Source organism: Paralichthys olivaceus, chromosome 11 (genome assembly GCF_024713975.1).
Source record: "Paralichthys olivaceus isolate ysfri-2021 chromosome 11, ASM2471397v2, whole genome shotgun sequence".
In the NCBI taxonomy this organism is placed as follows: Eukaryota; Metazoa; Chordata; class Actinopteri; order Pleuronectiformes; family Paralichthyidae; genus Paralichthys; species Paralichthys olivaceus.
Window position 1 is genome coordinate 7,523,886 of NC_091103.1, and position 18,154 is coordinate 7,542,039.

Consider the following 18,154-nt stretch of genomic DNA (forward strand, 5'->3'; position numbering starts at 1 on the left):
TTAGACAGCTCACCAATTTCACGCACACATCCTGACGGCAGAGCTGCAGTTCACACCATGTTGGTTCCGTCTTGTGTGTGAGTATTCGGTTTGTGTGTCTGCTTGTTCATTGAAATCCACATCACTGCTCACAGGCCGCTGCAGGTGTAGGCTACATGTATGTGTACTTCACTGTGTCGGTGTCGAATGTGATGCAATACAGCGAGGAGGTATAGCTTGGCAGCACAATGAATGTGATGCAACTTTCTACATGTATCAGCTCCCATCATCACTCGCCTGGCATCTAAACGTCACATGCATTCATCCATGAGGCCTATATACGTGATTGTGTTCACTCTTGCTTTTCAGTATCTTTGTGTGTGTGTGTGTGTGTGTGTGTGTGTGTGTGTGAGAGAGAAAAAACTGCATTAGCCTTCATCCACAGGTGTGAACATGAGAGCATTATTCTGTCATGTGTGCATTACTGAATGTGTGGAAACATGCATTTCTGTTTTCACATTGTGCACTTTGCATGCATGCACCGTGAGCCGATTAATGTGCATATATATATACAAACCCTGCATGCATGGGGAGCCCTGCAGTTGGACCAGCAGTCAGTCTAATGCAGGTTCGTCTGTGTGCTGGTGTGTTCATGTCTTCTATGGCTGTGCGGACAACTTTTGGTGAGAAGCTATCTTTGTGAGCACATTTTCATACAACTTCAAAGAGCTGTCTGATGATCAGGACTTGGTTTTAAAGTTCAGGTTAGAAGAAGGTTCAGGTTGAGGTTATAGGTTACATTTTTTGTGATGGTTAAGGTGTGAGAGCCCTTACAACTACAGAAAGATGTGTGTGTGTGTGTGTGTGTGTGTGTGTGTGTGTGTGTGTGTGTGTGTGTGTGTGTGTGTGTGTGCGGCGAGAACAGCTGCGATATAGAGCCTGTCGTGGGCGTGAGATAATTAGTGCAGAAGATGATTGTATTATTTGGACGACCGACTAGCGCCGGAGTTCAAAGTGAAGGGAAGCAGGTGAGCTTGTACGGCCTGCAGCTGCATGTTAAACAACTCAAATGGAATCACAGAAGTCCGCAAAGGGGGGAGGAAAAGAGAGAGAGAGAGAAAGGAGGGAAGAAGGGAAGGTGAGAGGAAAAACAGGAAGAGAGAAGCAGGACGGGAGGATACGACGATGGGAAGCCAGTAAGACAAAATTATTTCCGATTAAGCCAAACCCTAAATCTAAATCAAACAGTGTGTCGTGTGAAAATGAATCTGCTACCAATGGCCCCAAACATTATTCACAACAGTTTCATAAACTTTGTTTTAAAGTGACACACATCACTGCAAGTCTAGAGGCTACAATAGAACGTGGTAAAAGCTGTCTAGACTATGGCACCTTAAGCTTCCTACAATGGAGTAACGAGTATCAGGGTCACGTTGAAGAAAAACTGTTTGAGTTTGTTCTGTTTGAGACTTCAAGAGTAAAGTTGTAATATTACGAGAATAAATTGTCAGTATTATGAAAATAAAGTCATAATGTTATTTAACAGGAGGAATATCAAAAGATCAGTCAGTCTTTCCAGGACTCGTTTTCTATATTCTCATAATATTATGATTGAAGAATTTGCGCTCAATCACAAATTTATTCCAAAATATTAAGACTTCATTCTATAAATCTCTGAACTGTATTTTTCTTCAACTAATACTCCATTGCAGCTCCCTACTACTATTCTACTAAAGTCATCTAATATCTATGACATACAAAGCTAACTTCCTAGAGGTGCATTCAGATGCACCAGAAAGAGAAATCTTCATATTTGTGCAACCTATTTTTGCACGTTTCACATACTGTACATGTATAAACACAGTATATATACCGTAGCATGTTAGCATGTATTTCTCTTTAGTGACCATAACCATGGCCATTACTGTCATGTAACTGTGCTGGGGATCCTCTCTCTGGACCCAATGTGCTAATTTGTCAGGTTTTTCTAACAAAATTTGGGCCACTTACCTCAGCCAGTGTCTTTTCACCAATTCTTTACTTTATATGCATTTTGGTAAACTCTGAAATTCTCTTTGCGCTGCATCTGGGCACACCTTAGTACAGATTGAGAGTAAAGTCCTGTTCGTACCTGCTTTGACTGTGAAAGGAGGGGAAGCAGTACGGCCGTCCACATGATGCATATACAGTGATGGTGCATTGCAAGATAAGTTAGATGCATACATGTAGGAGCATAGTAGTCATAGTCGTGCACAGCAGCTCTGGCCGCTTACTGACACACAATCTGAACATAATTACAACCGTCACAGCAATTCTCTTATCAAAGTGTTTCTGCAGCACTCTGCCCGCTGGGTCCAAATACCAAGAATATGTTTTCTAACACTTCTTTAATTCAGCACTGTATATAAAAACCAAGGGGCTGCTCTATCTCAGTGCGTGCACATGGTATGATGTACCTGTTCCGGCTGGTTGGCGTTGGACAGCGGTATCACCATCCAGATGATGTTGAGGTTGTTGAGGGCAGCGCTGGTGCTGAAAGAGCAGGGCAGGACGGCCGCCTGGCCACGGGCCACCTGGATGCTGCTCTGGGACACCGTCACGTCCAGTGCCCGCACACACACTGCAGGAAGAAGGAGGCACTGATTAGAGTTGTGATGAGCAGTAGATAAGCACACACATCAACAAGGTAAGAAAAGAACAGAGAGCATCTGCAACTCCCGGCAGATGCATCTCATACAATAACCAAATTTGTTTCCAAGGCTGACCACAGGCTATTTGATGACCTGGATCAGTGATATTGGAAACCCAGCCCTTACTGAGTCAGAGGCAGATAGAGACAAACATAGTGAGGCAAAGGTAGGTCTATAAATATGAGTAATATTTAGCAAAACCTCTGGCGTGTACAACTAAATGTGCAACATCTTTAAAAGCATGAGTTGTGTTTAATTCCTCAATGTGTCCTTTTCGCTGCAGCCTTTTCATCTTTATGGCAAAAAGAAATATGATTTCTAAACCGAGCTCCTCTTTTGAAAAGCTCTCAGCTGATAAACAAACATCGAGACCGCACTGTGAAGGATCACATGAAATATGTAACAGTTAAATGGGGGAACACGATGGGCTGTCTCTTGAGTGATTCCTTTCCTCAAACAACTAGCATCCTGCCGCTTTCATAGGAACGCCGCTTGTATCGATACATGTACAAACATCAACATGACAAGTGGGGATAGCTGCGGCTATTCTGAATAAGATTTCCCCCATCCTGTTCTTTGAAAGGTTTAAGCCTTTTAAACTAAGGAAGCATGGAGCTGCTATCTGGATCTCGACTCAGCTGTCAGCCATAACAGACCCACGGAGACAAATATGTACATGCTGCATCCTATTTCTAGACCAGCTAAAGACATTACAGTCTAAATTAAGTTAAATCTCCCCCGCATGCATGTATCCATGTCCAAAAAGCCCAGTGGGAAGTAATCTTATCTAAACATGGTGAGGAGGATGATGGCACTGATATGATTAAGAATAATTGATCATGTCCTGTGAATCGTCCTTGTTAGTGATAATGTAAGATGATGATCTTAGCGGAGACCACCAGCATGTCGTTTGTGCGGCAGGATAAGTCAAGCCAGAAGTCAAGTGCAAGCGATGAGCCCCTTATACATCAATATACTGTATATATTCCTATGTTTTCTGGGTTATAAATATTTGGATGATCCATCTGCTAAGAATTTAAGGCTTCATTTCTCGCCAATTTGCATTTTGGCCATCCTATTCTAACCGACAGACTGCCCGTTGCTCCGTCTCTGTCTGTCCAAAACCTGCTGGACTTCCTACGCTTCCCCTCTGCTGGCAGACACCACACGCCCTCCAGGCTCACTGCTGGCACGAGGGAGATAGGCAGCGCTCAACCTGCTCCACACCACTAAGAGATATGTCCATGAAAGGACTTTAATTGTGTAAGGACTTTCACTTGAAGGCATTATATTTTACTTGAGTGTCAAAAGGTATAATTCACTTTGATTGTTCGATTGCTTAAATACTACGACAGTGTGTTAAGCAGCACGGCGTCTCCTCAGCATGTACAGTCACGACGCAGCTAATGAGCTTCAATTAACCATCTGGATCAACAAACCATTTTGCTGTAAATACAATGAATAACCCACACTTAGATCACCACTCTAATCTGATCATCCTCTATGTACACAAGGTTCATTTCCTGCATTGAATTCATCCACTGTGTGTTCTTACTGGAGGATTAACTGCAAGACGGATGAAGTTCACACAAAACATCACAAGCTGAACAGAATGTGTGCGATTGTAACGGCAGCATGGGATGATTCAAAGTGTTCATTCTTCTTCTGACCACACAGATAATAACGTGGAAGATTCAGAGAGGAGAAGAAGGAAGGAAAGTAAGGAAAGAAGGGAAATAAGGGAGAGGAAGGGAGGGAAAGAATGGAGAGGAAGGACGAAAGAAAGAGAAAAGGGAATGAAAGGAGAGAAAGAAAGAAAGGAAGGGAGAGGAGAGGAAGGAGGGAGAGACAGAAAGAAATAAAAGGACAAAAGAAAGAAAGAAAGTAAACTCCTAGAGGAATGAAGATAGAAGGAGCATCTTATCGTCTCTGAGCCTCCTCCAAGGCAGCAGTCTCTCAAACCCACAACAGCTGGAGGGCTCATTTCAAAACACTGGATTAAGAAACCTCTGTGCACAGAGCCTGTAAGCCCCAAAGACCAAAGAACACACACACACACACACACAACCACACTCACACACACAACCGCACGCACACACTTACAAACAAGCACACAAACACATGTGCGAGCAAACATATGTGCATATACAGTCAAAGTACATATGCACACATGCCCTCTTGACTCTCACACACACACACGCACACCCACACACATATACACACACACGATATGTACCATCCAATATCACACATGCATATTCAAATTCATCAGTGTGTGTCATCGGTGACATGTACGGTAGCCCTTTGGGGACACATGTAAGACTTGACTGCTCACCAGCTAAACTGAGCCATTGCTTGGCATTGCCTCATTATTGCACAAACTTCTGCTTCACACCATCAGTTCTGCTCATGTTGCATGTCCTGTAGACAAGTGTGTGTCCAGCATACACACGTTGAAAAGGGTTGGATGTGTGAGGGATGAATGTTGAGCCATTCGGTGTCGAGCAGGACCACCCGAATAAAAAACTAAATGCGACAGTGTGATGTTGTGAATAGAATATGATAAACAAGCCGATGTAAATCATCGAAACTGATTAGAATAACGGAGAAATAGACTCAGCCTCATAGTTTATGCTCTCCCTCTGTTTTGTTCCTTTCTCACATCTATTCTTGCCCAAGGCTGAGTTCTGCAGTCTTCTTCATATCTCCAGGCTGAGGTGCATATATAGGTGTGATGTAAATGAGGTGCCCGTCCTGCCGGATTTAACATCCAAGGCTCTTCATTTTTCTATCAACAACCATCTTGTTCTCTCCTCCTCTCTCTTGCAGCTCGGAGCTGCCCCGAGGCACAGCTCAGCAGGACCCAGACCAGCGTGACTGACAGTAGAAAAGCAAAAACGTACATGGACATCTCTCCCAGATGCTGGTCATCCACTGCCCAGTTATGTGTACCTGTGGTAGATCAATGCTGTGTTGTCACCTTTATTGAGTTACCGTGGGATGATACAAGTCAGGTCATGGGCTGCTGATTAGATTTAGCAGCATAGTTTTACAAAATAACTTGATCTCACTGGCAATTTATCGATTTATCTGTGAGTAATCTCAATAAAAAAAGCTTCTGCATGCGAATATCCAGAATCTGTGGGCGAGTTTGGGGCCGTCTCTGGTTTCTATTTAGAGTTCACACACTGATCTCATTTGAGCAAGCGCTGGTCTCCTCCAGGTCAAACATTGGTAGAACATTAACCAAAATGCATCGGCTTTTAAATGTGTCTGCATTCATATCGAAAAAATAGCTGTTAATAGAGATTAGCCAAAAGGTTTTCTCCATAAAACACCTAGAAAAAGTATCACTGTTTTGTGCGATGAACTATTCAGCTCAATAAAAGAAACTGTAGCCAGAAAGTGATCAACACTGATCAAAAAACAAAGTCTCTGCTACACTGGAAGCCCAAAATATTGGCAGTTTGTAATTTGTAATCAGTCGATGGGCTGCAAGAATGACACACATCTACATGCTCCTGTAGATCCTGGTGGTTTGGGAACATGTTTATATAGATAAAATGGTCAGACAGTGCCATGATTAATGTACAATGAATAAAGCCAAGAAATGCTTGGTTTCACTCATATGAATAGGTAAATAAAGAGCTACCTATTCTCTTCTGTTGTCTATTTGTTAAGTGTGTTTAGTCAATAATAAAATCCATCCATCCATTATACACCGCTTATGCTTTGAAGGTCACAGGGGGGCAGACACAAATCCAAGCTGACATTGAAGAAGTGGCGAGGGACACCCTGGATGTCCAGTCCATCAGAGAGCAGACACACAGAGATATTAACACCTACGCTTCATTTAAAGTCTCCAATCAACGTAATCCCAATTGGACAGCGGGAGGAAGTCGAGGTACGCAGAGAAAACAGAAACAGGGAGAACATACACACTTCACAAAGAAAGACCTCGACTGAACGGGATCCTTCTTGCTGTGAGGTGACAGTGCTACTCACTGCAGCACCGTGTCACTGACAAAAATATATCAGGAATTTTATGTTGGGCATTTATTGTTAAGACAAAGACATGTAAGTCCTGATAAAATCAAAAATGTTCCATGTCAGAAAAAGTTTGGAAATGGAAATGATTGTGTTTTTACTTTGAAATAAGAGAAGCGTGGGCAGGAATCCACAAGGAGGAAAAGAGAAGCATGAGAGACGGAGGCACCGTGAGAAGGGAGAGCAGGAGTCTGATATGGAGGTAAAGACAGAAAGAACAAACCAGAAGAAAGGCAGAAAAGGGGAGGATGCTGTATACCAGTGAGGCCTAATTGATAAAGTCACCTCAGGCAGTGCTAGCAGAGCTGGTGGAGTCAAGGAGAGAACCAACTGCATGGCTCCAGTAAAACAGCTCTGTCTCCTCATTCAGGAGCCAAGTGTCAAAACTGCTGTTGATTAATGCATGAGAAAACCAAACTGTGTGTGTGTGTGAGAGAGAGAGAAGGAAAGAGAGGGTGTTAGAGTGAGTAAAAGAGTGGAAGTGTTGTATTCACCCTGCATTTGTTCTCCATCCCATCATGGCTGCACCTTAGTTTGACTGAGAGTGTTCGCACACACACACACGCACAGACGCAGACAGACAATCCCTGCCTGGCAAGTCATTTGCATCCTGTGTTTTTTATTCATGGGGCTCTTTTATTCATAGGCTTTACTTTTATTTCAGTTTCAAACAGATGCCCCTGATGCTGTGATGTGATGAGCCTCTGGCACAGCTTCACTGAGTGAGTGAGAACACACACAGAGACACACACAAACACACACAAACACACACACACACACACACACACAGACATACATACTGTGAGATGATGCGATGTCTGATTTAGGAGAGAAAACAGGACACACACCAATACATGCAGCATTGATATATTCAAATAATCTCCTCCAAATTACAATAGCTTGGTGTTTTTAAGATTTAATCCAGCTATATTTAAAATGTTTAAACCAGAGTGCAACATTAAAGATATCACAGTTGGTCAGTTTCATGCGTGATATCCACCTTTTGTCAGCTGCATCTACTCCAAGCGTGAGACCTCTCAAGTAGTGAGAGGAGACGAGGAAGAGGAAGCGGTGAGAGATTAAGCATAAAATCATGTATCTCCTGCTTCAGGCGTGACAGTTGGCAGCTCCGACCGCATTTCATGTTTAATCTGAGTTCTTTTAGAGTTTCTCTCCGGACTCAAATGCAAATTGCGATAAGTTCTTTAACCTTTGACACTAGAGGTGAAACGACCACAGGGACAAAAAAAAGTAGTAAAAACATGAAATTAGATACAAGCATGAACACACATCTACGAGTGGATTCATGTGTGCCGACACCTGGGCCCACACATAAATGGAGCCCTGCATCCCATTCTCTTGCAGGAGACCCAGGGGCTTCACGACGGGCTCTGTACGTGTATGTAGCGGGGGCCCTGTGATGTTGCCACTGCCCGCGAGGCACCAGGGCGAACCAACAAGCGAGCGACGACATCCGTGTGAAACTCAGGTGGCGTAGTTGTGTACCCAGCTGCTCAGTATAGCCACTCATCAAGCACCATGCTCACAGCACTGCTGAGGTAAAAATAAAGTCACAAACCAACTCATTTTTTAACCTGAAAAGGTTTTTAATTTCTCCATGAGCTTTGCTCATGTTAATGGAGTTTGACTAGGAAATTAAGATTGATGCTACCGCCAAACAACAACAAAAAACCTACGACGTACCTTAATTTCCTGCAGTTTTACAAAAAATTAGACCAAAATATACCATAAATGGAACAAACCACTGTCTGCTAATACACCTGACCACTTGCAAGTCAGTAAAATCTATCAATCATGACATGAAGGAGGTGGAGTTTATGGCCGATACTGCAGCCAGCCACCAGGGGGCGGTCAAGATGATTTGGTTTCATTTTTGGGGTGCTGCCACAATGTCCATGTTTATATACAGTCAATGGTGTGACGGTATGGCGGGGAGATTTAGCTCAGCATAGTAGATTGGCAATGGATAAATGACTCGCTGAGCTTTCAGATGAATAAATCCCCGGTCATATCTGAGATGTTTAATCCAAACAAACAAAAAGACAACAAGTCTTTTCACAGGGGTGGGGGCTATTTCTTTCATGGAACTCTTTGTACAAATTCAAATATTGTGCATATTCTATTAGGCTCTAGTTGCATGATCAAAACTATAGATGACAATGATGCAAAGTGATGCATGGATTTATATCTTCAGCTTGATCTTCTTCTTATATTTATATGGTCACAAACTGGATGAGATATTTTGCTGGCTCAAAAGGAAATCAGATGATGATTCCTTTCCTTTCCTTCCCATCCTGCAAACCCTCATCCAATGAAAGAGCCTTAAAAAATCTCTTGCTCATCCTCCCCCTCATTTGCTGCCCTGCCCATCCTAGTTGACCTATTAGCCACAACAGCCAACTCTTGAACAGGGCTCGCAGCCTACATAGCTTAATACTCTCCTCTCAACTGTACTCAGTCTGACGAGTCCAGCTCACTGCGCTCCTGATGCACCGCCACTATAAACTCCAGGCCTCACAGCTCACATATACAAGCTATGGCAATCATGAACGGAGAGAATATTTAGAGGGACTAGAGCTCATTCTCATTTTAGCAGAATTTTAACTAGATTGAACTCTATTGCATTGCAAAGGCATCCATCCCTCCACTCATCCATCATCTGTACCACTTGCAACACGTCCACACTGGCAAACGCAGTATTTATATTAAAACAATTTTAAATTAAAAACTCATTGAGAAATGTAGTTTTATTGAGACAGAAATGCACAAGTCAAAGATGAACTGAAATGAAATTGTGCAACAAAGATTGTGGACTGTTTTAATTTAGAAACATAAGGTGTCACAAATTACTGTTCCTTAAAAGTATATATAATATAAGTGTTACTTTGAAATTTGTAGCATGCGATGGGGAATATTTTGCTCGCTAATGCAAATGAAGTTGGGGAAAGTTATTGTGAGCAAGCTGACGGGTGATCAACCAAACCAGTGTGCTCGGCATGTGGGCGCTGAGCGAGCAGAAGGTTGAAGTAGGCCACTGCCCTCGTGCACAGATAAGCTCGGGCACTGGAAGACTACTGCTAAAGCAGCAAACAGATGGCTCTGCACATGCAGCCCTGGACACTACCACACACACACACACACACACAATGACCAAAAAAAAAAAAAAAAATCAAGTTCCAACTTCAGAGGAGTACACTAATCACAAATACGTACGCAGCTCTGAGCTTAAACATTGTTCATCATCCTGGGTCACACTGCGTCCAAAAAAACCAGCACAGACTGTTCTGCATGTTGTTTCAAATGACAGCTGACGAACCAGACCTGGATTTCCCAAAAGAAACAGACTCTGTCCCCGTCACCAGCAGCCACCTCACAGCCTTCACACCATCTCTGTGTGTAGTAACTCTACTCCCTGGCAGACTTGCATGTTTGGCAAACCTGTCACAGTGTCTGCACGTAAATCTAACATCCTGCCAGGCATACTGATCTGCCAGTAAGATGACATGATTGGCAAGGGGCTGTGTTTCGCTGTCTGGCAGCTGCTGTTCTCACGTCCATTTCAACTAGGTGACAATGGCCCTGTTCACTCAAAGCTTTCAGCGAAGAGCATCTCTGTGTCTGATGTTGTGGCCTCTTCACTAGAAAGATTAAGGGTGTAAAAATTGCAGCTCTCCCACAAGACAACGCCTTTACATGACAGAAACATCGGGATGATCTATTGTTACTACCTCTGCCAGAGAGATGATGTTTCCACCACTATCTGTTTGATTGTTGGTTTATTTGTTTGTGAGCAAGATTACGCAGAAACTATGACATGGATGAAAACGAAACTTGATGGAAGGTTGATGAGGGGGAGGGGTTAGCCCGTTTTCTTTCTCTTTCTTTAATGTTGCGATATTTTCAAAATGTTCATGGAAATCCCAGGAATAACTCAAAGATCATGATAATAAATTCAGGCATATTTACGGGACCTATTTCTGTGTGTGAAGTTTGGTGCAGCTTGATTCAATTCAGTGAAACTAATCGGGCCTTGGCCGAGGTATGTGCTCTACTAAGTGACATCCTACTTATTGCATGAATTGCATTGCATGTCTTTTCCAAAGAAATCCAATTTATGCCTATTTTGTAAAGGTAAATCCATGAAACGATTTTGTTTTCAGCACTGGTCCCTGAATCTGCCATGCTGTGGACAGGTAGCACTGTTTACCTCTCTGTGCTGCATGTCTGCAGGTAAGGCCAGACTCCTGGCACTCTCTCCACTGTCTGCACGGCACAGTCAAACACAAATACAGTCTAAGCTTCTCAGTCAGTCAGCAAGAGCCTCACAACACCAGTCAGCTGATAAAACTAGAGGACTATTCCTGGAACTAGCATTTAGCCCAAGGTAACCTTGTCTCCTGCCCTATGGTTAGTAATTGGCTTGTAGGCAGAGACTGCTCTCTGTCTACTTCGACTTACTCTTCCTTGTTCTTTACTTTCTTTCTTTTTCCCAGTCGTGGTTCTGCCAGTTTGATATCTCCATCTCTCTCTCTCTACGTTTACCAAATGAGGACAGTGATTTTTAAGCCCGCCAACACTGGCCACATGGGAGCAGCAGCGCTTCTGCAGGTGATTCGGTCCACAATAAGGGGCCCGTAATGATTTATCGTCTGTTTGAGTCCCCGTGTGGCCTCACCTTCAGGATGAACCCTTGCTCGACTCGGTGCCACTGATGTGTACTATCAGCGGGAAGCAGAGAGTGAGGCAGAAGGCTGTGGTGTGGCAAAGTCCCGCACCACATGATTTCAGGTACTCGATTTGATTTAAGGGGGGAAAAATGCATCCGTGTTTCAGATACTCAATATATCTTTGTTTATAAGAGCTACAAATTGGAGAGAAGTGCTGAGAAATAAAAGGCATATTATGAGGTATTAACACCGGACAGTGTTTTCATAAAGCTCCAGTGTTTGCTGTAGTCTGATTTTCGGTTACACAGCTGCACACACGTTGTTGTTGTCTGACCTGAATGTGACTAAGCTCATGGTGAGTGTATTATCTGTTTCCTTATAGCACAGTGCAGTGTAAGATGCAAGATTTGAAGAATTAGAATAGAAAATATAATAAATGTATGTACTTTTAAGCTGTCAAAAATTACTAGAGCAGTTGTACACATAAGGACAGTTTTACTTTACTATAATTCTCTATGAACTTAGTTTAGTTTATTTCATAAATAAAGTATACAGTATAAATACAGTATGAATAGAGAGAAATCAGATGTTTAAATAGTAGAGCACTTTTGTGACTTTTAAACTAAGATGCAAAATATATTCTTACACATCTACAATATTCATATGTAAAGATATATTTGAAATGACTGAGAACCATAGACACTGCACTTCACCAGCTGTCTCACACACACACACACACACACACACACACACACACTCACGCGCCACTTTGCCTCCAGTGTCATAAAGGTTTGTGATCTTCCTGCACACAGCTGCTCTCAGCTGACTCCGCCATGACATACAACCAGCCAAGTGATCCATGTTATTTAGAAGACAACTATCGATTCCCTTCAAAAAGCCATTTTTAGATCTCATTGAGAAAAAGTATAAAATATATTTTGGTTTTCTGTGCTGTCTCTCTTAGTGATATAGATCTGCACAGTTTTGGTTTAATTACTCAGTTGATCTTTGAACAAAGGAGGGGATGAGATGATTGTATTATCTTTTTAAAAAAGCACTTGTGATTATAGTAGAACAGTGCAGTGACATTAAGGTATGTTACGATAAGGGCTGCAGCTATCGATTATTCCATTGATTAATTGAATAATTAGATAAGAAATACTTTTATGTGTGTTGTGTGGGTGAGAGAGAGAGTTTGTGTGTGAGATGAGACAACATTGTGATCAGTCAGGACACAAAGAGGCTGTGAATAGATGACATTGCATTTTTAACATTGATGATTATTTTTTATTCTTTGGGTGTCATCAATAAAACACCAGTAACCAGCCCTCTATGCTTTAGTAAATGGGCAAACTGTGTACACTGGGAGACTTGAGCTTGGTTGTACTCTGTGAAGTGTTTTGGTTTTTGTAAACGATGCTTTCTGTCTTTGTTCCTTTGTGATGCACGGATGAACAAAGGACAATAAATGGTGGTGAAAACAACGACTGGCAACGTTATGTGTGAACTCTGCCCTCGGAACACGCTCATTTTGCAACAGTATTAATTATCCTTGTGAAACACAGTGGCCGCTGAGGAGTACGAGAGTCCGTCTTCACACATTCGCCAGCAGTGTATGGATTAAAGGAAGCTTCGAGATGAAGAATTTTAATCAATGATTTTTAGTAATCGATTTTCTCCAGTTATTCGAGGAATCGTTTCAGCCCTAATTATGTTACCAGCATTGGAAATGCCTCTGATACATCCGAACAATGCTGGTACGCAATGTAACGATCTAACAGCCCATCTTTTAAATACATTTTCACACTGGGAAGTCCTACAAGTAAAATGGTGACGTGTACCATATGCAAAACTTCAGTTTTAAAGGTTGACACTAGTGTTGCCATTTACAGCATGAGCTATAGAACACACAACAATGATCACTCAATCAGCAATCATCGCTTCAGTAGCATAGAACTGTTAAAATACGTATTCAAGTTTTTTTAATGCACTGCTATGGGATCACTCTCGGCTGATACACAAAGTCCAGGTAACGGTATCTGTATCTGGGAGAGAAAAATGGTATCGTAACATCTCTGTATCTACAAATAGACACATGAGGAAAGTCTCATGCAACTCAGATCTAAATAATCTATTTTGTTGCATGACTGGCAGGAGATAAGCATTTCCAGTAATGGAAAAGCTTTGCTTCCTCCTTGCATCACAAAATGAGTTTACATGTGAATCTATTTAAACCCTTTGTTGTTGGAAATAGGTGTGTAATATCTTATAGGAGGGATGATTCGTCCACATGGGAAAAAAACAGTAACATTCAACAACACACCATGTAGCAGTAATTATTGTACCTCTTCATTCTGCTTTGATTTGAGCTCTTAACTACTTAACTCCCAACACACATATCTGTGTGTATCTGAGTGAAGAGCTTTTTTTTTGTGCAAGATCTATTTGATGTGAGTGTGTGCTTGGTTGTTGACCAGCATAGTGATGCTTTCTAACTTTATTCTGCTTTTGGGTGTTTGATCTAGATCGAACGCTGGCTCAGCAAACACTGGGAACCTGCCTACATTCTCATTCTGCACACTGGTCAAATTTACATGCCATTTCATTCAAGGGAAACTGTACTGTAACACACACACACACACACACACACACACACACACCTCAATCATTCTTTTACTATTCAGCAAAAACAGCTCTAAAAAAAAGTCAACACGAACCCGCTGAGTCTGCGCTCTTCAGGCAACGAGGGCTCTTTTCCCAGACAGCGAAGAAACGGTCAGAAGCACCAAACTCTGATCACAGAGAAGTTTTCTTACATTCTGATCCGTCAAAAGTAAAAGCTTTGATCAGCAGACCAGCTTTCAGTGCACGCTTACATAAAGAGTGGAGTGCAGAAGGGCCTTTTCTACATTTTGTGATTAAGACACTTAACTTTTGACAAACTGTGACATCCTGTTGACCTAAAAGCATCATACACAGGCTTCTCTTGTGTTTTGTTTTGAGTTGTGCATTCTTTCCAGGTATGTAAGTGAAATGTAGGATAACAGCTTAAAGCCAGATACACAGCATGACTACATACAAACTATGAATTGCTTTAACATTTTTGTTGAGGCCCTCATTGTTTCCACGTCCCGCTGAGACCTCAGAAGTTCCCCATTGTCGCTCATGTTGCTCCTGCAGCCGGCGTAGCTGCACTTTGAGAGTTAGATAATGCTGTTGTCAGTCGGTGACCTCTTCCTCGGTAACAGGCGCTGCTGCGTAAGCCTCTGAGTGTGTGTGTGTTACTGTGTGTACATGTGTGTGTATGCATGTGCTTGATGGAGCAGAGCCCCAATGCCGAGCACATCTGCTCCGGACGCCCCTGGCACTGCCATATGGCTGGCAAACACGCCTCCTACTCTTCCTTCACAAAGAGAGTGTTTTTGCGATGAAAAGAGAAAATGAGTGAACACGAGTGTGTGTGCATGACAGGGGGAAAAGTGTGCGAGAGGCAGCGTGAGGGAAGGAAGGCAGAAGAGAGTAACAGCTGATGAATAAGGAGCCGCACGTGCTGCCCATTAGGCATAGCGGACAGATCCCCTGCACCTTCCAACACACTAACGTTTTAAACTCCCCAACACTGCTGCCTTCTTCTATCCACACCACCTCGAGGTCAAATACTGATTACGTAAGAGCTCACGTCTTAGCTGGCAGCGTACTGCTTTACCTGTGGTGCTAAATGAGAGGGTGCCATCAGATGAAATGTTGCGAGTTTCCTGTTTATAGGTGAAGAGAATCATTACTGTTTATGAAGTCTTTCCAAACCCTGGTGCAACTGCAGCCAAAAAAATGCAAAGTCACCTTTCAACACTGATGTTCCCCCAAACATCTAATCCTCTGAATGTGACATTCAAACACCTCCAGCTGTTAGGAGGGTAATTAACTTCCTTATTGTCAACCAAGCCTTGGTTACCAACGATTCATTATGATTACTAGTGCAGTGCCAGTTTTAAATCTTGTTTGTAATTGACAGTTTCTTTGGCCGGTGGTGATTCTGGTTGCAGTTTGTCTCGCTCTAGAGACCGACTGCTGGACCCAGTCTGAGGATCCTTGAAGCTGCTGTTGCACAAAGAGATGTTTGAATTTCCCAAAACTGGAGAATCAGTCGTCATCAGGGTTGTTGTGATTATGCTGATGAGTCCCAGTCAAGCGTCTGTTTATTAAAACGATTTTATTATTGAATTGAACGTGTTCAAATCGCACCAAATTGTGATATAAATACAAATATGCTTTCCGACAGAACGATTTTATTGTATTATACTGACAAATAGAAACTGTGTTTTACGTCTACATATACTCACACAGCAGCATGTTTGCTAGTTATTACGCATCAGAGGAAATTGTATCCACAAGTTTCTTGCTGGCAAATGAAAATAAACATCTGGTGACTCTACATGTACTTGTCGAACTCCATCAGCATCTAACTACATCCTCTGCATACCAAGAGACTGTGGAGCCACACAGGCAAATGTTCTGTCGACACTGGGAGGGGAAAGTGGGTCTAAAGGACATTTCTAAATTCCAGTTCATATAAACATGAACTAATAAGGTAGTGTCCATGCTGTATAACTTTGTTACCATTGGAAAACTACTATCCCCATCTCCTCAGTAGACCGTGTAATGCACGCATGCCACAGCATATCACACACACACTCAAACACACACACACACTAGCAAGAACAATTCAAGCTCCATTTCTGCTTTTTAACATTTCAAAGGCCAGAGCGAGTAGTCAAGTTTAGGACTGGCTTATATCTGACATGTGCATCTTTTTGAGCATGATGTACAGTATCAGAAGGCACCAGGCATTACTTTAAACTCCTTCCTCCTACCCTCCTCCTCCTCTCCCACTCCATCTCCTCTTATCTTCTCCAGCCTCCTCTCCTCTCATCCCCTCCTCTTCTCCCTTCTCTTCTGCTGCCTGGGGCTTTTCATGAAGGCTGCGTTAATATGTGGAAATCAATACCTTCACTTCTATGGCTGTCGAGGCACAGGTCAGAGACTCTGTGCTGGTGGTGGGGTACTTGTCTGTGGGTTGGGGGGTGGGGCGCAGGGGGGTTATGTTGCTCTATAAATGCAAACCCATTGATCTTTTCTGCTCATCTCTGTGTGTGAGGGTCCGCTGAGACTCCTCAGGGCCTGACTGACAGGCAGTGAGCTGGTTGTGGGCCTCAGAGGAGGACCATGTGTGTGTCTGTGTTTGTGTGTGAGGGTGTCATGTACTGTATGTCTTGTTTACAAATTAATATGAGAGCCTTGGTAAGTTACCAGCAGTGGGAGTGGTATTTACTTTACTTAAGTTTAGAGATGTTCTGATAGTAAAATGCCTCTGATACTGATGAAAATGCAGAGTACTGGGCACTGGCGAAGTTTATAAATATATTTGACCCAAAAATGAAAATATCCGATATGGAAATGTATGTGCTTTTAACGATAAAAACACAAAGCATTTAAATGCAAACTATTAAGCTACTCTCGACCGGCTCTACGCTCACAGACAGGGTGCATGAAGGGAGACAAGTCGGTTAGTGACAGACAGGTACACGATGATTGGTTGTTTTCATCACAGTCCTTCAAGGGCCACAGACACCAGCTTTTCTTCTTAATTTTGTTCAGACAGCTTTATTTATTGATGTTTATCATGATTTGAAGAGGATTTTAACAATCAAGATAAAAAGTGTTTTATAGAAACAACTCTCTGACCCTACCTTTGAATTAAAGACTAAATAAAGCAGTGTAAAATATTCCATAACAAATAAAAATCCATCCTTCATTGTCCACTGTGAGTAAAAGTGCAGTATGATAGGCGAAATGCTTTGTAAGACACGGTACTCATTATGTCGTGGAACAGTTTGGGAAATATGCATCACTCCAGCCCAGTGTCACGGTCCAATGAACACCATGGATCATCTAAATGTCAGCTTTTCATGAGCTGAGACAAACAGCCTTGTTTTCAGCTCTCAAGCACTCTTTTTCCTTTTACTTCAAACGAAGGGGAATTTTTTTTCAACCCATAAAGAAAGTCTTCATCCCCCAATTAATCTCCAAATCACCAAATCTGGAAATATGTGGTTTTCATTGAACAGCCGAAATTAAAATGATAAGGGCCCCAAAGAGACTCAGCTTAATTAACCCTGACTGTTGGTTGGATTGATCTTTGGTGATACACCATGCACGAAATGATCACGTGTTTGTATGTAGAATTTTAAAATTATTCAGAATTACACCGGCCAGAAAAATCATGACGTCATGGACTAGGAATACAAGGTTAACGAACTGTCCCTCACCTGTTCACATACACAAACACAGATGGCAGCATCTTTTTGTGCGTCCCCCACCTGTCAGCTCGTGAAAATACGACACAGATACGGATGTTTGCTACAGCCCGGCCCTCAGAGGCTTACACTAATGTTGGTCTGTTCCGGGGTTAGATATGGGAGCTGTTGAACGTTATCCTTCAATGATCCATCTTTTCAGCTGTTTCTCTCTCTCTCCCTCTGCCTCTCGCACTGTATCCCCTCTGTGAAGGAAAATCCATATGAGCTCGACAGCGAGAACGTGGTATTATTAATGGAGCTTAACATCCATCGAAGGGGGTTTAAAAATGTTGAAAGCTCGGTCTGTTGGCCTTAACGTTTCACTCAAAATGCAGAGAAATGGTGTTGTCGTAGAAGTGGCAAACTCACGGCTGGCTCAATCGTTGTGAGCGTG

At 42.5% G+C, this 18,154-nt stretch overlaps 1 protein-coding gene across 1 annotated transcript in view; it reads right to left on the bottom strand.

The window, feature by feature from the left end:
• igsf11 (immunoglobulin superfamily member 11) overlaps positions 1–18,154 on the bottom strand; it is a 124,938-nt gene that overhangs the window by 14,001 nt on the left and 92,783 nt on the right. Inside the window, exon 3 of the mRNA XM_020095293.2 lies at positions 2,436–2,599. Within this exon, the coding sequence (XP_019950852.2) occupies positions 2,436–2,599 (164 nt within the window). The remainder of the gene's footprint in view (positions 1–2,435; positions 2,600–18,154) is intronic.